The sequence below is a fragment of the Acomys russatus genome, chromosome 23 (genome assembly GCF_903995435.1).
Source record: "Acomys russatus chromosome 23, mAcoRus1.1, whole genome shotgun sequence".
In the NCBI taxonomy this organism is placed as follows: domain Eukaryota; kingdom Metazoa; phylum Chordata; class Mammalia; order Rodentia; family Muridae; genus Acomys; species Acomys russatus.
Window position 1 is genome coordinate 43,701,028 of NC_067159.1, and position 23,843 is coordinate 43,724,870.

The following is a 23,843-nucleotide window of genomic DNA, read 5'->3' on the forward strand; positions in this document are numbered from 1 at the left end:
TCACAGGTGTGAGATTTACTTTAATTATCATGATGAACAACTGAAGGGGTCAGCCTTGTACCCATCTGGTCCTAATCCAGGCAAAAGGCTTTATATGCCCCATGCTAATATTTCCAATTGTCAGTGGCCCTGACTTTTCCTGTTGCTGGATTTTAATCTCATCTACCAATTGTGGAGCTACTAAAGACTCCCTGACCCTGTCAAGACATCCTTATGTTCTCTCTATGCCAGATACCTACACATATGCCTCAGTAGATCATGACTGCACGGCATTACAATAAGGGCATTATCGGTTGACCTTTAGGTCCCTTACTTCCCTCATTACTTTTTCAGGGTCAGGGGTGCAGGGGGAGGGAATGGCCTTTAAACTAGTTTCTGGAGGCTTCTGACAGAAAATGAAAGTATGACTTTGAGAGGAAAAATCTTTTCCCTCACATACCAATCATTTTGTGTGTGTGTGTGTGTGTGTGTGTGTGTATGTCTACATACCAAGTAATACCTAAGCAGACATTATTTAGGAATACTTAGGAATACATTCCAACACTACCTACCTAGAAGTAGTCTCTGATTCCATAGGTTCAAAGCTGAGCCCCACTCCAGATGTAAACTTCAGGCAGTAATTTGTTACCCATGTTGTTGGCTGGCTGAAACTTGAAAGCTGTCACTTTAAATTTCATTACTATGCTACAGCAAGGTCCAGGGAATCACATAAACTTGCTATTTATAATAAAAGGACACAGGTAAATGGCCTGCTGGTCAACGTGTGTGCAGAGGGTAGAACTTCAGACCCTCTTTGGGTGCTCCATCTTCCAGGAACCTTCAGTGCCAGCTATCAGGAAGTTCCTTACTGATCTTTGAGCTGTGTGTATTTGTGTGTGACTTGGTTTGTTTGTTTGTTTGTTTCTGAATAGGGTCTCTCTATGGAACCTGGAACTTGAGACCCTTCTACCTCAGCCTTCCAAGTGGTGAGATGATAGAAACAAGTCACCCCTCCCCTCTTTGTTTTTATGGCAGATTTCTTATGTGAGCTAATTGATAGTTACATCACTGTCCACTGTTACAATATCCCTCAGCGCCTCTCCCTTTGTCAGGTGTTAGGGGATAGCAGCTTTAATGCTGGAGTTTTCTCTTCTTTCTAATTTGGTTGGTTCTCCTGACAATCATCTCAGGTATAACTCTATCACTCAGGACATTACAAATGTCTTAGCTGGGAAAAAGAACATGACTCTTGCTTATTGCTGGAAAACTGTTTTAGGGGCATATGTAAGGAACCATGTCAGAGACAGCAATGTCACAGGAATGTAAAACTCTCCTGCAGAAGAAAACTAGACAAATGCTCTTAGCTAACTCAAAGGGACAGTTTGTTCCAGACTCTGAAGAAAGGTCTAGGATGTAAAATTCATAGAACTCTTAGGTGAATATATGCCAATCAACACCTCACTGAAGGTTGAGGTTGGTTGATTTGGGTCCTCAGAGTTCTTCTAACAACCTCATTCACTACATTTGGAGTGCCTTTTGACTTTATAGCTAAGAGACATTAGAAAATTCAACAACGGACTTCAAACCTTCAACATCCTTCCAGTATTTGATCCAGCAAATAGAATCCTTGCATTAAATTAAGCTTCTGTTTTATTTTTGCACACCCCATCTACTTTCCACTACATAATGGGGGCTTGAGTTTTGGCCATGACAGTAACATTTTAGCTTGGACTTTGGGTCTATTGTTTTCTGTATATTCCAAATTGTGTCCTGAAGATGGTAGATATTTGATGATGCCTCTAAAAGACTTTAAAGGCCACCAAACTCATGGTTAAGCTGTGTATGCCTTGTCTATCTTCAGAAGATTTCAAGAATAATTCCAGAGAGGGACCAACCAAGCTCCTAGGCTACTGCTCTATGTCGGCTCAACACTGAGGACTGAAAATGTCAGAAAGTTGCTAGATAGACACATGAGGATGAGCGGGGCGTGGCAGTGTATATCTTTATTCCCAACACCCGGGAGGCAGAGGCAGGCAGATCTTTGTGAACTTGGGACCAACCTGGTCTACAACAGACACAGAGAAACCCTGTTTTGAAAAACCAAACCAAACAACCCGCCCCCCAAAACCACCACCACCAAAATAATGAGGATGAGACTTCACATATCTCTAGTAAGTAGAAACTTTTTGGAGTTGTCATTGAAAATACTTAGAAAAAAAGGATTTAAAGGAGTTTGTCATGGAAGGAAGACATTTGTGATCATGAAAATAAGAGGCAAAGGCAGCAGGCTCTAAGATGCAGCAGGCAGGAAGCACTGAGGGTGACTGAGGGGAGCAATAAGCCTTAACACCTAACAGTGACCCACTTTGTACTTCAAGACCTCATCTTTGGAACGATCAACAACTTCTCAACACCACAGCATCATATCAGCTGGTAACCAAGTGTTCAAACACATGAGTCCCTAGGACTACTTCCCATCCAACCACGACACTGTCCATGCTCACGTGAGTGGCTCAGTAGCACAGCACTTTTCTTGATTTTCAGTGTCTTGCAAACAGTTTCAAGAGCCACCACACAGCTGGAAGTTCATCAGTGTCTATTCCATATCGTCTACTCTTGCAGGTAACATGGGCTTGTAAAGATCCAAAAAAACAAAAAACAAAACAAAAAAAACCTACCGAGATCCTGACTGGACAAAAATCTAGACTAATTGAGAGAATCATCATACCATAAATGAGTTATATACTTGACTTCTCTAATGTCTCCTAATCAAGGACTTTTTCTTAACTCTTGTAGGTAAGTGTCTTTGCTGCTGTTGCAGAAGTTCTGTTTCTAGGATATTTTGTAACTTGATGGTATGTTGACACATGGCATCTTGACTAAACCACTACTGTTAGCTAGTTGTAATCCTGAGTTTTCTCTCCTGCCTGGCCTCTTTCAGGTCTTCACGTGTCCTGTGCTGGCTAGGCATTAAGTCTCCTACCTGTCTCCAAGTCCCACTGCTAGGACTGTGGGTGTGTGCTACATCTGGCTTATGAGATGAGGAGACTGAGCATGCTAGAAAAGTGCTCTACCTACTGAGCTATATGCCCATACCTCCTGAGTTTCCAAGTAGACAATCATATCCATCCACAAAATAATGGCGACTTTGTTCTCTTTTTTGAACCTTGGTCCATGATAAGCAGCTGAAAAGAGGTAATGATGACAAATGTCCTAGTCTCAGTTCCAACTTGAAATGTTCCCTCAGAGGATATAGACCAGTGGCTCTCAAACCGTTCTAATGCTACAACCTTTTAACACAATCCCGCATGCTGTTACGACCCTCCAAGCCTAAAATTCTTTTCCCTGTTACTTCAACTAATTTTGCTACTATTATGATTAGCTATATAAATATCTGTGTTTCTGTTTGATCTTAGACAACCCCTGTGAAAGGGTCATTTGACCCCCAAAGGGGTCATGACCAACAGGTTGAGAATTGCAGATATAGAGGATGATGTCATTTGTTGTATTTGTTTATGCTTTTAATAGACAGCATCTGTCAGTTAAGAAAACTACTTCCTTTGCTTAATGAGACCACCTCTAATCTCTTTTTTTAAAATCAGTTAATATGGCAAATCATCTTATGGACTTCCTAGTAAGAAACCACACTTACAATCCTAAAATGAGCCCAATTTGCTAATGTAGCAGTGTCTATTTCAGATGCTGCTGACTCTGCTTTGGTCATATTTGATTCAGTACATTTGCTAGTAATGTGGTATCCTCACCTGCTATATCTAGATTATGTTGACTTCATAGTACAGTGATTTTTTTTTCATTATTAAAAACTTTTATGAGCTTAAAACATCATCTTGAAATGTCTGACTTTATCTATTTATTATTTAACTTAATTTTTTAGTGAAATGTAGTATCAATGTTTATTTTAAGGAGCAGAATGACAGTTTAGCTTTGGCTGCCATGGAACCCAAAGTTGCCTCATACTTGCAGAGTCATTCTACCTACAGCAAGTGTTAGGATTTATAGGTACACAACGCCTGAAGTGTACATGTGGGTACATTAACTCTAACTTTGGGTGCAAAGCCCTGGTCTGTCTAGACTGGTGCTCAAGACTGTCTCCTTGTTTGGGTATCAAGGGCTCCCAAAGTCATTCTTACCTTTTAATGAGACGAATAATGCTTATGTGTCTCTGGCGTCTTAGCGATTCCACCTAGTCAGGATCCTAGTAGCATGAGATCAGGCATTGAATTTTGACATATACATTTCCAAGTTTGCTAGGCACTTACCTCTAATCTTGTAGAGGAACATATGGAATTATTTTCTTCTTTGGGTTTTTCCTTACCATTTACTCAGCTGCTCTGAGAAGATGGACAATACGTACACGATTTTATCAGAATTGAGCCTAGAAGTCATCTTTGATCAGGCTAGTATATAATACCAACACTATGTCCCACAGATAGCACGTATCATTGTACAGTTGCAAAATATTATACTTCAAAAGTCATTATACAAAATGGTTAGCATTCTGCTTTATTAACTTGCCTATTTCCCAAATGTCAATCCTTCATTAAAACGCTATCCTGCAACACAGTGGTTCTCAGCTTTCCTAATGCTATCACCCTTTAATACAATTCCTCGTGTTGTGGTGACCCCCCAACCATAAAATTATTTTGTTGCTACTTTGTAAGTGTAATTTTGCTACTGTCATAAATTGCAATATAAATATTTGGTGTGCAACCCATGAGCCCTACTTGGGAACCACTGCTCTAACAGAAGAAAAGGAAACATGCTCCCACTGCTTACACTTTACCATTAGCACATGCAAATCTTCAGTCTTGAAAACTTCATTGCTTCTCTCCCCCTGGCAACTTTCCTGGTCTCAATGTCTAATAACTGGGTATTCTAGGCATGGATGAAATAAGCTGTTGAATATAGACTAGAATATAAACTTTCTACAGGATAAAAAGTACTTAGAAGAAAGCTAAATAAGCCAGGTGTGGTGGTGCACACCTTTAATCCCAGTACTCGGCAGAGGCAGGCGGATCACTGTGAGTTCGAGGCTAGCCTGGTCTACAAAGCAAGTCCAGGACAGCCAAGGCTAACACAGAGAGACCCTGTCTCAAAAAACCAAAAAGCTAACTAAAAATAATTTTCTCGAGACCTTGAACATAGAAGAGCCAATACTGTATTTTAACAGAAGAAAAATTCTAAAAAGAAAGAATACTTAAAGCCAAAGTTACAAATTTCAATCTATTTTAAACTTTAATTTGTGCATTTGTGGTAATTTATGACTGCAACACACCCTTATCTTAGAATGATGTAAAGGCACATTTCATTTGGATGCATAGGGTACCATTCTTAAGTATCTGGTTTGCTGACAAAGTGCTTGAGCAGTCACATACACATACAGCAATAGCAAAATCTATTTACACTCTTAAAATTTAAAATCTGGCTAAAAAATATATATATACTTTTTAACTACAGAAAAATTAGTGCTTTTTTCAGCATAATTGTGTGACTATGCCCTGACCTCTAAATTTCTTAGTGATTGACATCAATTTTTAAAAAAATTCTGTACACTGTGTATATAACTCTATGTCAGTTTTTAATGCTAAAAGTCCATTTGAAACATTGCTTTCTATGCATATTTCAGAACCAACAAGGTATGCAGACTGTACCTCAAAAGTAGTTAGTGTTTTATTTTCAGATTGTGTTAATAACACTGTTCAAATTAAAGCTAGGCAATTGTGCTATTTTTTTCTATTGTTCTTTTCCAAGCAACTTAAAACAACACATTGTCCCTCTTTTTATAAAATTTTCTTCCAGAGGACCTTGAGAAGAATAAAAATGAATTTGGAAGGTAATATAAAGTATATCTGGACAATTTTAATTGTTCTCAGAGTATAATAAAAATAGGCGAATGAATCTTAGCAAGGGTGTTTTAAGCTCAACTCTTCATTTATCAGCGTGCTTTCATGTTTCTCATTTGATTCAGATTTGGGCAATTTTAAGACATGAGCTCACTGTGAAGATGTGGTTAGTTCAAGTGTGGTTAGTTACCAACTTGCTATTCCTGAGGTAAAATGGCCCTAACATGCTAAGCACAGGGTCATCAATGATATTACTGAATTGAGGAAAAACAATGGAGTGACAGACTAGGAGAAAAAAATGTAAAAACAAGCAAAACCCTAAATAATTCCAGCCAAGTGAAGGTCATGATTTGCAAAAAGGCATATGATAAGAGCGATAAAGCCACAAACGGATCCTCTGAGGATGCGTAGAACATTTGATCAAATTATTTGCGAGACTTTTGAGGTACAGCTTTAGTGTTATAATAACTTTTTATAAAATATAGACTGTTTTATCAAAAATATTTATACATTCTGTTATAATATATTGCTTTTGCCCTCAATAACTGCCAATATAAAATCTGGATCCAGTGGCCTAAAATGTACAAATGCACTTAATGTAAATGCTGGAGTTTGAGGTGTCTGTTTGGCCACTGTACAAAAGTGATGAAGTGGTGAAATTAAATAATATGCCTACAACACAGAACACATTACAACTTGTACATACACATGTTCACAGCATGTATGCCATGATGATCTCTATGGCTAACAAAGATAGAGTTCCCTTCTACAGCAGACATGAGAACAAGATGACTAGGTTGATAGACGTATAGAATGTGTATCAGTAAGGGGTTAATCAGGCTCCCTGACTTTGGGAGACCTGACTCAACATCCTCCAGGTGTCTTGGGTTTGGGAATGCATACAGTTACCATGGTATCTTGGTTCCAGCTGATCAGAAGTCCTCATCGTTAAGTTAAATAAATGCTGATGTTTCTATTTTTGCAGCATTGTTTAATGAACAGCTCATCTGACAGGTAATTCTGCTGGAAAGCTATGAGGCTCTGCTGCGTGGTTCGTAAGGTTAAGGCAATAAAGTGTTCTGATAAATATAGAAAATTTATCAAACTAGACATCAATACATTCTCATTTTTTTCTTTAAATCAAGCCACCAAAGGTGTACAAACTGCCACATTTTTTTCTATTATAGTGATTTCTTAAAAATTGAGTTGTCTCAGTCAAACAGAATCACACTTTATGTGAATAGTAATAGTATCTAAAGCCCTATTTTTTCTTTTGTAAAATACAGTTTAGTGATTAATCGTCCTTCCACTTAAGGCAGGCCTAGGGCAAAGATGGGTACTATAAAAGAGTGGTTCTTCTTCTTTTTAAAAATAAAGTATTGATGTAAAAGTATTTATTTGTAATGGATTCACGGCCAATGTTCACTCAGCCTAAACTCCATGAAACTGCTTCCAGTGTTCAGGTTTACGTTGAAAACATTGAGAAGGTATAAAACAGTACTGTAACCACATCTTTGTGTGCTGTGCTGTATAAAACCTCAGAAGCTCCCAGTAGACAGGAAGCAAATGAAGGGCGACTGTTTTCAAGGGGTCTCCCTTCCGGTCAGTCTGCGTGGTCTCACAGTGTCCAGTAACTTAACACCAATCAGCAACGTAGTCAAAATCACGGAACATCTCCTGCTCCTCTTCTGAGAGAACCCGTGGCTCTCGAGGCGGAGTCAGAATAGGCGCTTCTGAGGTAAATTCATCATCAAAGTTACTAACATCTTCCCGTCCTCTGATGGTAGGTACAAATGGTGGCTTTACTTTTTTGTCCATCAGAGCACTCCAGTCAGTTAGCTGGATCACAAAATAGAAATCAGCCAGTTTAGTTTCCTGTTCCTAATCACTCAAGTTTCATAAAACAAAAAAAAACAAAAAAAAACAACTTTGAACTATTGTATTTACCCGGAAAAACGGGTGCTTCTTTACATCCTCCGCATCTCTCTCCCCAGCTCCCAGGCGCCGCTCGGGGTTCCTCCTCAACAGCTAGGAAGTTAAGATGGAAACAATAAAATGTGCTTCACCCACAGCGACTGTCAGTACTTCCAAAGACTTAGATCCTTTTGTTTAGATTTGTCTAAAGCATGCAACATTTATGAATTAAAAACAATTTCTAAAATTCAACCAGGAACTTTTCTTCAACAAAAAGTTTAAGCTTAAAAAAAAAAAAAACAATTCTTGATCCTAATTTCTTACCCTTCTCATTATGGAAATGGCTTCTGTAGATAAGAACCTTGGATATCTTACTTCGTCATTTACAATACTGTCAAAAACCTCTTCTTCATCATCACCAGGAAAGGGAGACTAGAAGAAATATGTTATAGTGAGATAAAAACCCTAAGATAGTAAAAAAAAAAATCATATATTCAAAGTATAACCAAGTCAGGCAATGAAAATGAAATGAAATAAAACATGACCTGGAGATGTAGCTCAGTTAGGTCACCTGCCTAACATGTAAGAAGCCCTGGGTTCAATCTCCAGTACTACACAAAGCCAGGAATGGTGGTGGTACAAGCCTGCCATCCCAGCACTTGAAAGATAAAGGCAGGAGGATGAGAAGTTCAAGGCTAGCACCTGTCACATACAGAGTATAAGGGCTACATGAAACCATGTTTCAAACAAACAAACAAACAAACAAATAAACAAACTCTATAAGAAGTTCTGATTGTGAGCTGAGCACAGGTGGTGACAGCTATTAGCTGAACACTTGGGAGACTGAAGTAGAAAGACCACTGTTGAGTCTAGTCAATGTGAGCTATGGGGCGAGACTTTCTTTTAACTCTCCCCACAAGAAATGGAGAGGATGTCCCAAGGGCTAAAATTCCTAAATAAACAGTTTAGCCAAACTATACTTTCAACAGTTAGGAAGGAAGGAAGGAAGGAAGGAAGGAAGGAAGGAAGGAAGGAAGGAAGAAAAGAAAGAAAAAAACCTGCCCCTAGAAGCTTTGCAGATGTGTCTGCTGTGTCACGTGTGCGTCAGTAGGTGGCAGAGAGGACAGAGGCTATGTCTACACTCAAGTGTTCCGACCTGTAAACATCTGAATGATTAGTAGCCCAACATTCCCTGGAAAAAGCAAGCCGAGGCCACCACCAGTCCGGAGCCAGGGGGCTCAGACAGGGATCTAGCCTGAGATGACCACCAGTTCAGAGCCATGTAGGCTCCAACAGCTCCCAGGACCTAGAACAAGCTGGAGACTAGAAGAACCCTGCCTGGGTGGGAGTAAGCCAGAGACAGACCAGAATATCTTTGCATGCAGCCACTCAGGCAGGCCTGGCGAGGAATGAGCAGTGCCCTGGGCCCTGCACAGCGACCTAGCCTGAGACGACCACTAGCAGGGCTCCGCACAGGCCTGAGGGGGTCAGACGATGCCCAAGATGACCCCTACCCTGTACCATAATACCTAGCATCCCTAAGACGGCCCCAGGTGTCACTAGGAGGAGCAAGTAAGTGGTGAAAAAAACAATGGAAGAATAAGAGAAACAGAAGGATGTAGGCACAATGGAAAGAGACAACTAGAGACTCAAGCGGGTGAGGTATGGCCTGATGTGAGCAGCTGGTGATGCCATCTGGAGGCATGGTGGGATCCTGGCTTGTGCTGCCACCAGGGACTGAATGGGTCCAAGGCCCTACAGCAGCAGGAGTCTATTATCAGTAAAGGCTAGGCACAAGTTCCTGGTCTGGGCTGCCGATGACAGGGAACATATCAATGTTTGAAGGCTGTGCAGAACTGGCCCCACTCTTCATCTGGGCATCATGGAAGAGTTGGCCCTGGGAGCATGACAGCAGGAGAGCTGACCTCATCCCTAGCCAGCTGTAGTACTCAGGAGAGTGGCCCATATATTTCAGGAGTTGTGGGTGAGCTGCCCCTGAGGATAGAAGCATGGGAGACCTGGCCCTACCACTTATCTCCCTTGCAGTGATGACCCTCCTCTCCTTCCCCTTTTCCACCTATGGTGGGCAGGAGAGCTGGCCCTGAGGTCATCAGAGATGGAGAGCTGGCCCTGTCCCTCACCTGGGCAGCAGTTGAGCTGGCTCTGGATGTGGCCTTGCCTCTTGTCTGCTAGGATGTGGCATGAACAAGGGAGAGATGCCTTCCTGCCTTCCCTCAACCTTTGCTTAGACAGTGAGGGCAGGCCCTGCACCTTACATAGGCAGCAGGGTAGGACTGGCAGGCTGACCATCTCAGATACCACTCAGGCTCAGATCCAGGGCCCACCTCAACATCTACCCCATCAATGAACTGCTGGAGTGTGTGAAGGGGCTGGTCCTATAGATCCAAAGCTGCAGGATCTCCAATACACAGGACAACAACAGGATATTCAAGAGGAGTCCCAGTGAGGCTCCAGTACCGATAGAGTAGCAGAAGTCAGAGGCCTCGTACCAGACCAACAAGTCATTATAAGGAACATTTGCAAGTAAAGAAGTATGGACAAAAGGGTCTAACTGTAGGACTCACTGTCACACTACAGCTTCCCTGAGGTCCTTTTTTTTTTTCTGTTGAGGGGGAGGTTGCAAGGGCGGACAGCAGGTGATGAGTGGGATATAAGTAAGATTGGGGTGCATGATATGAAACTCAAAAAACCAATAAAAAATTAAAAAAAAATAAACATTGTCATTGAAGCTTCAATAATGCTATAAAACTATAATGCAGACCAATGGATTTTAAGTTTAATTTCTTTCCTGCAGAGGCATAAAGATAAATGGAATTAAAAGGGGGGGGGTGGAGAATAGCAATACCTTCTGGGTCTGTTTAAAACTCAACCAATTAGAAACCCTTTTAAAAACTATGAAGCAGGAACTTACATGTTTGTTAAGCTAGTAGCTTGAACAGAAGAAGTCAAAATCAACAGTTTATTAGTTTGGCAAGATTTACAAAACTATTTTTTACATGTTATTTCTAACATAGAAAGTATATTTGGGGGTAGAATCGGGTTTGAAACAGTCTCACTATATATCTGGTTGTCCTGGTCACTATGTAGACCAGGCTGGCCTCAGATTCACAGAAATTCACCTGCCTCTGCTTCCTGAGTGCTGGAACTAAAGACATGCACCATTATTCCTGGCAAAAGGTAAATATTTAAGAAAGTACATAACTTTGGATTAGAATTCAATCTTAGACTTACTTAAATGTTACATTTAAAATATGGCAATAGAAACATTTCCTTTCAAAACTGGATTGGAGACAGAGTTTAAGAACACCACAGCCTCTAGCAATAATATTGTGAGTCTTCTGGGGCCTTGGAAAGTTAAAACCACTGTGTACATTAAGGCTACATCAATTTTCCCATTCCAAATAACTACAGCAGCTTTTCTAAATAGAGGTGAAAAACCCAATCTGGATCTCACGTCTTGGAAAATTAAATGAGGCCAGATAAATTTGATATCTAATCCTAAACCACAAAGTTTATGGTTTAGATACAGGTTCTAAAAATGTCAAGAACAAAAATTCCCAACCCTACCTCACAAGTGCTGTGTGACACGTTATTAATCATTTGTGTATACTCCTTATCTGAAAATGGCAATAGGACTAGTTTGGAGTTTATTAAAGGCAAATGTAAAATAAAAGAGCTAACATTTATAAAGCACATAGCTCTTTTATTGAGCTGTTTCTTGCTTTCTTTTCTAGAAGACCTCGCCCAGCTGGATGTACTGAAAGGACTGTCAGTGGATGGAACTGTTCACTATGGTTAAATGCCAGGGAGCAACACAGAGACTAAACCTACAGAACCATCTGACACTCAAGAAGGTGTCCATTTAGTTATCCAGCCAATAAATGATTTACTGAATGAGTTGGATGTAGAAGGAAGGTGCCTGGCAATGCGAAATTACTAATCAATTATTTCTAAGAAGTCGTCTTCCATCTCCAGATAAATCCCTCTCAAGGAAGGTTTCGCCTGGCAGTGGTGGCGCACGCTTTTAATCCCAGCACTTGGGAGGCAGAGGCAAGTGAATCACTGTGAGTTTGAGGCCATCCTGGTCTAAAAAGCGAGTCCAGGACAGTCAAGGCTACACAGAGAAACCCTGTCTCGAAAAACCGGAGGAAAAAAAAAAAGTTTAGCAATTTATAAAACATATATTAGGCCCTTATCATTTTCATTTACTTCATGTCTCATAAACTATAAAACTTTCTATATATAACTAAGTTATCAGAAATTAATTTTGTTGATATACAGAAAATTGAGAAAGTCTTGATGACTTCAATTCTGCTTTATTGTTTAAAAAGTGGGTTGTAAAAGGTTCCCCCGCCCCCGGATACAGTTTCTCTGTCTAACAGCCCTCAATGTCCCGAATTCGATTTATAGACCAGGGTAGCTTTGAACTCACAGATATTTGCCTGCCTCTGTGTTCTAAATGCTGGGATTAAAGGCGTGTGCCACCATGCCCAGCTTGCAAAAAAAATTTTTTTAAATTATATGTATGTGTGTCTCTCAGTGCAGATGCCTATGGAGCACAGAGATATGGAGTTACAGGGGGTTGAGAGCTCTCTCATAATAGAGTGCTGGAATTAAACTGGGGTTCTCTGCAACAATAATATGCATTCTCAACTGCTCAGCCATATCTCCAACATTGCTATTGTTTTTGAAGGTCACATTTATTTCTGATAAATATACAGATGACTTTTTATAGATTGAGGGTTTTTTTTTTTTTAACATTTATTTATTTATTTGGTACTTTAATTCAATGACAAGATGTTTTTTGCCATGTATCCCAGATTGGTCTCAAGTTCACGTTCCTCCTGCCTCCAACCCCAAGTGCTAGGAATTTAGGTATGCACCATCACACCTGCCTGTAGGGTATATTTTTATTAGTTCCCTGCTACTCTGTGCCCTATGAAATATCAGTTATGTTAAAATCACAATAAGAAACTATCTGAAGACATTCATAATGCAGTCCTTCTATCATATGAACATCTAAACTAGGCTAATAAAGATAGTGTAGAAACAGCCAGTCCTTAACACACTATCATCTTTATAAAATGGAGTTTGTTATGCAGGAGACACATGTAGGTGTCTATAAAAATGATGTGCTTTATCCTTCCAATCAACTTCCCTTTCTTCATTCTCCTATCTTCTGCTGCTTACCTCTCCAACGAGCATTTCATATATAAGTACGCCAAGGCCCCACCAATCTACAGCCCTTGTGTACGATGTTTCTGTTAATACTTCTGGGGCAAGAAATTCAGGAGTACCACAAAATGTGCTTGTCCTATCTCCATACCCCATTCCTGAAGAAGACAAATTCAGGTATTAGCAAAGGAAACAAACTTGGCATGAAGATTAGGAGGTGTCCTTAGGAAGAAAGACTGACATTGCTGTATGTGGGGATCTAACTCAAACACACCAAGACTTCACAAACTGCTGATTCCTTAAACAGCCACTAACTAAGATATCCAAGCACTGTGTTTGTGAACTGTGAAAACAAAGTTAATAATGAGTAATAAAGTCACTAGTGTGCAAAGGAGGAAGTATATATTAGTTATATAGAGATGAATATCTCATTTGTAACCATGTTTACTATGTCCCATATTCATCTTTATAGTTGAGGAAGTGGACTCAGTGAAATCAAGTTTTTCAAAGACACACAGAATACAAGTGGAAAAGTTAAGTTGAAGCTGACTTAGCATGGCTTACAGCCATGATCTTTATACTTTCTCGTGTGACCTTTGATTTGAACTGCCGCAGCTTATTGCTTTACTAACTTTTGAGTATATAGAAAACAATCTTGAGATAGTTACATACTTCTTTTTTCCAATTTAAAATGTTAATAGTTCTGAGAAGCTGGTGATGGCACTAGGCATGTGTACTTCATTCTGGAAGGTCCCTTCAACAAGCTGGTGCTTAGTGCTTTCTTAAAGTGCTGGCAGACTATTAGCCACACAAAGAGAAGCTGAGTCTCACACTACAGTTTCTGTAAGCAGGAAGCATTTATTTGTATCCATGAGACAAAGTCTTAATGTGGCTCATATGAGCAATCCAAATGTTATAATGGAATAAATTATAATTAAAAACACATTGCTCTTCATAAACAAACTTGAAAACTACTAAAGTACAAAGGAACAATAACCTATTAGAAAAGGAATTTACAAAGCTCAGTTACCTTCTTTGCACAGACCAAAGTCAGCAATTTTCACAAAGCCTTCTGTATCTAGCAATAAGTTATCCAACTTCAAGTCTCTGTTCAAGATGGACACATAAAAATAAATCAGTAAACCACATAGTACAAACCATAATTTTAATTTTCAAGAGGAGCCCAATTTTGTCTTGTAAAAACTTTTTTTTATCAAGTTATGGCTTGAGGTACTCTCATTTTTCTTTCTTTCATGTAGTAATTTTTAAGTAATCTTTCTTCTTATATTAGATGAGGACATATTTTTTAAAAGGCACATTTTACCTCTTTAAACACAGAATCAGCTTAAATACCTTTTGCTCAAGTTTAAAATTTTATTTTGCATAATCTGACTTAATCACAGTTTGAGGTTTGTGTACATACATTATGAAAGAAATTAAGCTAAAGGTATAAATAAGTGTAAGATTTGACTTTTTTTGTTTGTTTTCGAGACAGGGTTTCTTTGTGTAGCCCTAGGTATCTTGGAACTCACTTTGTATACCAGGCTGGTCTCAAACTCAGAGATCCACCTGTCTCTGCCTTCTGAGTGCTGGGATCTCAGGTCCGCGCCACCACACCTGAATGGGCTATACCACCAATATGCCTTTTAGTTCAGGTGGTGGCAACCTTTTCTTATTTATTAATATATTATTATGCTGGGGATCAAATCCAGGGCTTTCACATCATAACTACTCGACCATTATGCTCAGTACATGTCACCCAAGACATCCTAATGAAGGAGAAGCATGGCCACTTACACTTTAGCACAATCTGTTGCTCTCTGTGTGGTCAACTGGCCTAAAGAAGTCTCTGGAGTAGACAGTTAAATGTAATCACCAAATGAATCTTGCTGTTGAACCATGTCACCACAGGCCAACTCATATTTTCACTATTTCAATCAGGAAATGAGTAGTAGGCCAAGAACCAACAAGTTCATCTCACAATTTGAATGTTGGTGACCTGTCTTTCCAAGCTGGGATGAAGCACAAAATATCTTTGCTAGCTATCTTGAATTTTAATTCACATGGAAGTAAGCTATTAGAAACAAGAAAAATGGCTGGTTCCAGTGGCGCACACCTACAAGCCCAGCACTCGGGAGGCAGAGGCAAGCAGATCTCTGAGAGTTTGAGGACAGCCTGGTCTACAAAGGGAGTCCAGGACAGCCAACGCTACACAGAGAAACCCTGTCTCGAAAACAACCTAAAAAAGAAAGAAAGAAACAAGAAAAACGTACATACCTATAAACAATTTTGTGTTCATGCAAATACTGCAACCCGAGAACTACACATGCTGCGTAAAATCTGTTGGCGAAATTAAATCAAATGTTTAATAAACGTCACTGCTCATGAACTGTTTTACCTCAATGCATAACTTTGTCCTCAACTATTTGTTTACTCCCACTATGTACAATATATTGTGGTATTGGAGATGAAATTTAAAAATAAGAGAATTATAGTTATAGCAATGAATGGGGTTCACTTGGCCTTGTCGAGCCGCTGAGGGTCCCAGGGGGTACTTTTGAGGGCCCCCAGGGAGGACTTCTGGTTTGGTTCTACAGGACAAATTACAATGTGTTACAAGGATGATGGGAGAGACTGACAAAGGAGCAGCTTTGTTAGTAAATACATGTTATTCCCTTAGAGGAAAAAAGAATGAGGCACGGAAGCTGTCAGTTTGATAACTCGTGCAGAAGTGCTGTAGCTAATGCACAGGGCTGAACTCCATGCAGAAGCTTAGCGGGATATCAAGCTGAAAGAGCTGACGTACAATCCTGAATGTCATACAACTGAAACATCTTCTTATAGTGAGAAGGGATCCAGTCATTTTAATGAGGGACAATATTTATATTAGGGACATTTTGAGTACTGGAACAGAAGGATGTACGGAAGAGAGAAAACAAACAAGGCTTTTACAACAGAAGAAAGATTTTTTAAAACTTCCAGTATAGTGCTAACAAAGAAATTAACGGCTATCCAAGACGAGAGCAGTAAAGAATAGAAATGAGGAAAAAAAAAAATAGAAATGAGTAGCTAACGATTAAAGAAACGGACAAAAGTATCACTGAAAAACCGTTTGGCTTTAGATGTGTGGGCTGAGGACTGTTTGTAGGGCAAATGACAAAGCCTAGCATGAAGACACGGCCTTAGGGCCCAGGAACAACCGAGTGCAGCTGGAATAGCAGGTCTTAAAGCATGCCTTTTTCAGTTTGACCCCAAAGACAGCACAGCCAATATACACAGTAGGTTTGCTGAGTGAGGATGAGAATAAATAAATAGATGAATTTATAAATGCAAATCTACAGAGACATTTAGAAAAAAATAGTTATTATATACAAATATAATAACTTTCGTTACAAAATATGCATTATTAACCCTCTTCCCAAAGCATAGTTATTTCACTCAGCCATCTATTTCTATCACTCCAACTCAAATACCATTTACAGAGATAATTATATTCTTATAAGTAAAATGAATGCATCAATACTATGCATAGGTATTAAAGCTTACTTGTTTTTATAAAAACGGGACTGTACTTTTGAAGAATTTTTAAAATGCAACTGCTTCTTTCTTTTCTTTTCTTTCTTTCTTTTTTCTTTTTTTGTTTTTGTTTTTCTTTTTTTTTGAGACAGGGTTTTTCTATGTAGCCTTGGCTGTCCTGGGTTCACTTTGTACACCAGGCTGGCCTCAAACTCACAGCAATCCACCTTAAAATGCAGCTACTTCTAAGCACACATTTAGTTGTATATTAAACCTTGTGTAACAGGCTAACGTATTTGTGTGCAGTTAGTTAAACTTGATACACTAATCGAGATAGTCTTATCAAACATTTTTTTTTGATGCAAACATTGTACTGTCAAAACAATGTTGAACAATTAAAAAATATTCTTCTTTGTTTTTTAGCAGACTGCACTGATGGGATCTGGTATAGTCAGGTATTCTATTAGTTGCTTTCTTTTAAGTTTCTATCCTACAAAAGCAAGGAATGAAGCTCAGAAGGAATTGCTGACCTGCTCAGAACTAGACAACAGCAAGGCTATGGACACTAGCCTACTTGAGTAGCGTCTCAGGTGACACAGACTCACACTGCCTTATTTTCAACATGGACAACAGAGGGCATAAGCACAAAAAGTATTCAGCAAACAAACTAAACACTTTAATATTTCTTACAGGGTCTATGTTCCCTTAGGGAAGAACCAAGGTTCTAACATACATGGATCTTTTTAGTCCCAGAAAGCCAAGAGTGACAGAGTGAGGCAGCTGTCTAACACTCACACAGCTCTGGGTTCAGAGAAGACATCAGTGTGGATGTGCATCATCAGGTCTCCACCCGCAGCATACTCCATCACAAAGCAAACGTGTTCTTTTGTTTGGAAACATGCAAAAAGGTTCACCAGAAAGGGGTGTCTGACACTGTTCACAGTCTCAAAAATTCTTTTTTCACACATCAGGCTGTAAAAGAAAGAAATACCAAGACTTTAGATAAAATTTCAAACTTTTGTGAATTTAAAAATTATAAAAATGTCTTTTGTGATATTTTAAGAAAATTTCTACTTGATATAAAGTGATAACTGAAAATACATTAATGAAAATTAAAATATGAGTAGCAAAACATAAAGAGTCCACAGTTTATATGATAATCTCACCCTGGCACAAATGGGGCTAGTAATTATAGGTAATTTACATAGTGAAACTTAATAAGCAAATAAAGTTTGTGACTAGGCTAGTTTCAAGGACAGCATTTATAATTCAGGACTAGAGTATTCAAAAATTTACCTCATAAAATATGATGCAAAGAGACACAATTATGCTGATAAAAACTTAATCTAGAAAACAAAGAGAGTTCTACAACATATTTCAAAGGATAATTCTTTGAGAACAACATGATTTTCTGTGCTATCACAGAGTTCTTAAAAGGAACATGGCAAAACTCCCTGAATGTGGAGCATTTATGTTGCCTAAACAGCAAAAGCAAAAGAACCGTTTCTTCTCCTGAAAATATTGAATGAATGAATTTTGTTAAAACTCAAAGTGAAAGAAACTATTTTAAGTATTCCTCAAATGAAGCTTGAATTAACTTACTAATTTTTAGTACAATCAAAATAAGGATCAATAGATAAGCCTTATTAAGAAATAATATAAATTTCTAATACGAAGCAAGCTTCACTTCTGTTTCTATTGAATCTTAGAATTAAAAAAAATTGATATTCTTTGGGCTTTTTGTTTTTTTTTTTTTTTTTGAGATAAGGTTTCTCTGTGTAGCCCTGGCTATCCTGGAACTCACTTTGTAGACCAGGCTGGCCTCGAACTCAGAGATCGACCTCCCTCTAACACCCGAGTGCTGGATTAAAGGCACATACACCACAACTGCCAGTTTTTTGCTTTTTAAAATGCTTTGTTTAATCCTTTTATTTTTAAATTAAGGTCAAAGCCAGTGAGATGTCTCAGAGGGTGCCTAGCTACTTGAGCTCTACTTGATGCCTGCAACATATAAAACTGAAGGGTAAGTAACACCATGAGCTTGTTCTTTGACCTCAAGGGTGGCACCCACAAATGATTCTAATCACTATCCTCAAATATTTTTAAATGCTTAGACTTGAATTCTTGTTGTTCCAAACGACACTGTGGCATTCCAAATATTGAGCTAAACCACGGATGTTAGAAAGAGATAATACTATTATTTCCTTTTGGGGCTTTTACAAAAATGAAAAGGTTGCCAGGTGTGGTGACAGATGCCTTTAATCAGAGCACTCAAATGCAGAGCAGACAAGATTTCTATAAGTTCAAGGGCAGCCTGGTCTACACAAATCCCAACAAATCAACCCACCAACCAACCAAGCAATCAAATAATCCCAATCTATCCCGCAGGAAAGATGAAGTATTTTATCTGAGTATCATTACATTATTAGTGACTTGAAAACTTAAATACTGCCTGGTAACCATTAAGAATCATATTTATTACAAAGAAATATTTTAAGTTCTGTGTTAGTACAGTGCTGTACTAGAAGCACAGCAAAAACACTAGTTCACATTTAAATACTCAAAGCAAATTCACTTTCCTAGACACTGATTTCACACAATCTGTTTAATGTTTTTAAGACAATCTCATTACATGACCTATACACATTGGCCTCAAACTCAGGATCCACCTGCCTCAGCCTTCAATGTGCAAGGAGGTGTATGTATATCCCCAGGCCCAGACCTTGTTTTAGATTTTTACATACTTAGAAAGCCGCACTAATATTCTTAAGCTTTACTTTTATGTTATATAACTTAAGTTGGAAATGTTTCTAAATACTAATATAGCTTAAGGTACTTGCATTAAACAAAAAAATCCATAGGAAAAATTTTAAGTTAACAGCTTTGATTTTGTCCTATTTAAGTTTACTGAAAAATAATGCTTTAACAATGTATTATTTATGCATGACTCAGCAACCTGCGATGGGTGAATTTATGGAGCGTTACAGGGCTCTACTTGATGGATGTCAGTCTGGATATGAACTGAACATATGAGAGGTAGAAAAGGCTGAGAATTAATGGCTAAAGCCATTTACATCCTGCAAATAGTTTTACTAACAATGCCACTTCACAATGACTGGCAATGCTGATAGAAATCTCAGGGTAAGAATTAGAGAGGGAGAAGGCTCTTTAATGATTCAAATTAACACAATGATTTTACACATTTCACAGCAGATAAGCAAACTGTAACACAATAATCTTTTACCTGTTCAATGTTGTCTAAATTACATATTCCCCTTAACACCTTATCCAACATTATGATTACATTATGCATTTATTTTGTGTGTCTGAGCGTGTGTACTGGTATATGTGCCACTGCACACATGTAGTGGTCAGAGGTCAACTTTTAACAGCTAGTTGTCTCCTTCCAACATGTCCCAAAGATAAACTCAGGCTGTCAGTTGTCAGGTTGGCTGGTGACACTTGCCAGCTCCTCAAATTTTAAATTCTGTATCTTTCAACTGCTACAGTATAATGTAAATCCAATTTCTCCTCAAAAAGTCCTTAAATCTCTAAGTTTATAACAATACCCTTTTAATACGTCGGTATTAATGTATTGCATAATGTATGGTATAATGACCGTAATGTTTATTTCTAGGTTAAACTTATCTAGCCTTCTTTACTCATAATTTTCTTATGTTTTACTTCTCTAAGTGCCCAGTTTTATTCAGAGTTCAGTTATTAGAAGACAGAAAAGACTAATGTTCATATCAGTTATTAAAAAGCGTGAAACAAATAAATGAGCTTGCTAGTCAGTAGAAAAATCAAGCTTTTAGTAAGACTTGGGTTTTAGAATTGAACCCCATATAATCTAAAAAGCTTTGTTCTCTCACACACACACACACACACACACACACACACACACACACACACACACACACACCACGAATCAAGAAACCCCAAACAATTTCTGGATCTATTCTGTTACATTTAATATGAATTGATAAGAAACCCGAGTGAGCAGTTACAACCATGCAACTAATGGAAGAGTTCAGCGAGTGTTCAAAGCTGGTAGGAAAATTGAGTGTTAAGACTGAATGTAACAAATTGTTTTGGTTTGCACCTATAATTTATATTAATTTAAAGAAACTGACTTGAAATTTATTATAATCTATGTAAAGTGCCACATTTCAAAGTAAAGGAATATAAAAATCATATAACCCAGACTGCACACACCTGTAATTAAGCACATGAGAGACAGGACAGCAGCAAGCTGCAGGCCAGCCTGGGCTACATAAACACTTTGCCTTCCCGAAAATAACAACAACAGCAATTAAAAAAAAAAAAAAAAAAGAGCATCATGGTGTGACAAAGAACTTAATGGAATTATTAAAAGAACAAACTACAAAGTAAACATAAAGGATTCTGCTTAGCTATAACTAGTTGGAGTTATTTTCTAGTCATACTTACTAATATGTAATATATATTTTATACTAGCATATAATATATATTATTTAAAAATATATACTGGTTTATTTTCAACCTGATTCTTTACTTAAATTCTTCTAGACATGATAACATTTTAAAATTTCGCTTGTTTTTTTTTTTAAACGATCTTCCCGAAATTTCTCCAAGAGTAAGCTTTATTACCTTTTTCGTTTTCATATTTGAGATGTATCCCTGTTACTCAAAACTAGGAAAGTTTAAAATTGAAATTATTTGGGTCACTTGTCAATTTTTATTCTAGGCTAGGTTCAACTTCACCAGGGGTAATGGGCTAGGATCTGGCTCTGGCTCCAGCCTCTGACCTACACTTTGTATGGGTGTTACTATTAGGATTATTTCGCCTGAGTTAACTAGAAAGCATCTTTCTACAAAGATCTGGTTCAAAGTAGTAACAATGTGGCAAAAATGTACATAATCCACCCGGATAGCACAACAGTACAGGTTAGATGTAGGTTATCTGAAGGGCTTGAGGCCAGAGCTGTTTCTGGTCACAGGTAATGAATGGGAGACAGCACAGCAATAGGCTCCAGGTCTAAACACAAAATTCATTTACGTTTCATATGTACCTTATATTGAAAATCCAAAACTAATTTTACAACAATACTTTAAATAATTGTGCATAAAACATTTGTGAACACTAAATGATAGATTTTTGGTATCACATCTTCAGTCAAAATTTTTTTTTTTTTTTTTTTTTTTTTTTTTTTTTTTTTGGTTTTTTGAGACAGGGTTTCTCTGTGTAGACTTGGCCATCTTGGACTCACTTTGTAGACCAGGCTGGCCTCGAACTCACAGCGATCCGCCTGCCTCTGCCTCCCGAGTGCTGGGATTAAAGGCGTGCGCCACCACGCCCGGCTTCAGTCAAAATTTTTAGATTTTGAACATTTCAGGTTTTAGATTTTTAGATTATGGATGCTCATATTATAATTGTTTTAGGAAACAAATGACTTCTTTTCTCTACCTTCCTTTCTTAACTAAGGCAAGGTTTCACTGTGTAGCTCTGGATAGCCCAGAACTCTCAACACAGAGGAAGGTAGCCTCAAACTCCAGAGATCCACCTGCCTGTGCTGCCTGAGTGTTGGTATTAAAGTGTGTGCCACCACACCGGGTCTGCACGTAACATTAGCAACATCACAAGTCTGGAATCAAACCCTCTACTACTGGCCTCAATAGGACCTGAATGGCCATGGTGCATAGACATGCAGACAAAACACTCATATTATTTAAAATGATGATGATGATGATGGCATTTAAGCCAGGCATTAGGGTGCACACCTTTGGTTCCAGAACTAGGGAGGCAGAATAGGTGGACCTCTGTGAGTTTGAGGCCAGTGAGTTCCAGGACAGTTAGGGCTTTGTAAAGAGAACCTGATGGGGGAGGGGGAATGGGAGAGGGAGGGGGAGGAGGATAGGGGAGAAGAATGGATTTTAAAAGGAAAAAGAAAAAAGAAAAAAAGAAAGGACCAGTAAGATAGCTCACCAGGAAAAGGTGTTTGCGGAAAAGGCTGACAACTTGAATTGGATCCCCAGGACTCACCTAGTGACAAACTTTTGATCTCAACATGTGTGCCATATTCCATTGCATGTATGCACATACATACAGTAAATATACGTATAATAAAAAAGGACATAAGGGAAAATTCATAAAGCTATGGTTTTAAAAAGCTGACTATATTAACCATTGAGTTACATGCAGATTATCAGGAAGTGACATTTTACCATCATGACAGGCTAATATGCAATTAGTTTTACTAAATCACAAATGATTGACAGTTCCATGTTAGTATTTTATAAACATCGTAACTTATTAAAATTTTGTGGACTTAGTTTAAACACTGTCCCATCTTTACTTGGTATCACAAACCTGGCTTAAGAAAAAGAAGTGACTGGAAAGAAAAAGAGCATTTAATTAATGTCTATCTTTTGCCATATAGATAAAATTTAACTTCAAACATTTCTAGGAATTCAGGCTTATGGCTGTTCACTCTCTTAACCTCTAACCACAAAGAAAAACCTCATTAAAAAAAAACTGACCTGTCTACTTCGTCTCGTGCCACAATGTCCCCTTTCTTTAAGGCTTTTATAGCAAACATTTCATTTGTGTGTTTATACTCAGCCAACAGCACCTGAAATAAGATTAAAATAATTCATTTCTACTTGAATTACTTATCCTCTATGTATTCCTAAAGTGCTGACAGATTACCTTTCCAAAGTGTCCTCTCCCCAAAACAGCACAGCACCTGAAGTCTTGTAGATTGAACTGAAACCTCTGTTGAGCTCTATAACAGCAAGAGTTACAAATGAGGCCCCACAGCAACTGCAGACCAAGCCACCTGCAGAAAGCGCTGGGGCTGCTCCCCTCACCTTTTGTCCTCGAGCTCTCGAGCACCCCAACAGCTTCGGCCTGAGTCGGGAATGTCAAGCTCATATTCAGATTTGGATTTTGGATGCATGTTATTTCTGTCATTCTCAATGTCAAAAACAGTTTCTGAACCCTGTAAAACATTAAGGGATCATCAAACTAATGGGACCTTCGGTAAGCAAAGCATTTGATAAAACTTAAGAGAAATAATTCCAAAAGCTTGAGAAGAAAAAAACCCAAAAGATTTGATTACTTCTTCTTATGGTTAAAAAACAAAAACAAACCCCAAAACACCAACTTATTATCTAACATATGCAACCCATTACCTTCCTTTTGGCCTGAGAGAATACAGAAGCTAATGACAACAATGTTCCAACATAAAGAAAGGGGCAGTCTCTTATCAAGTTCATCAACTTGAGAAATTTTACTCATAAAAAAACCCAGAGAACAAAAAGACATAAACTCACTAACCATCAACTGGTAATCTGAATTAAAATGCATACTTTAGTCACTATGATGATTTGAAT

The 23,843-nt window shown here is 38.4% G+C and overlaps 1 protein-coding gene and 1 non-coding gene across 2 annotated transcripts in view; one reads left to right on the top strand and one right to left on the bottom strand.

Moving 5' to 3' along the window:
• Positions 1 to 6,712: 6,712 nt before the first annotated feature.
• Positions 6,713 to 23,843, bottom strand: part of Pkn2 (protein kinase N2) — a 100,023-nt gene continuing 82,892 nt past the window's right edge. The window contains exons 13-22 of the mRNA XM_051165977.1: positions 23,319 to 23,449; positions 23,158 to 23,233; positions 22,989 to 23,080; positions 17,265 to 17,441; positions 15,231 to 15,293; positions 13,984 to 14,060; positions 12,969 to 13,111; positions 8,082 to 8,189; positions 7,791 to 7,871; positions 6,713 to 7,682 (exon numbers count right to left, since the gene is read on the bottom strand). Coding sequence (XP_051021934.1) covers positions 7,479 to 7,682; positions 7,791 to 7,871; positions 8,082 to 8,189; positions 12,969 to 13,111; positions 13,984 to 14,060; positions 15,231 to 15,293; positions 17,265 to 17,441; positions 22,989 to 23,080; positions 23,158 to 23,233; positions 23,319 to 23,449 — 1,152 coding nt within the window. The 3' untranslated portion in view covers positions 6,713 to 7,478. The remainder of the gene's footprint in view (positions 7,683 to 7,790; positions 7,872 to 8,081; positions 8,190 to 12,968; positions 13,112 to 13,983; positions 14,061 to 15,230; positions 15,294 to 17,264; positions 17,442 to 22,988; positions 23,081 to 23,157; positions 23,234 to 23,318; positions 23,450 to 23,843) is intronic.
• On the top strand, positions 8,815 to 8,947 carry LOC127206722 (small nucleolar RNA SNORA17). Its single transcript, XR_007832828.1, has one exon. It is a non-coding gene; the product is annotated as a small nucleolar RNA SNORA17 (small nucleolar RNA).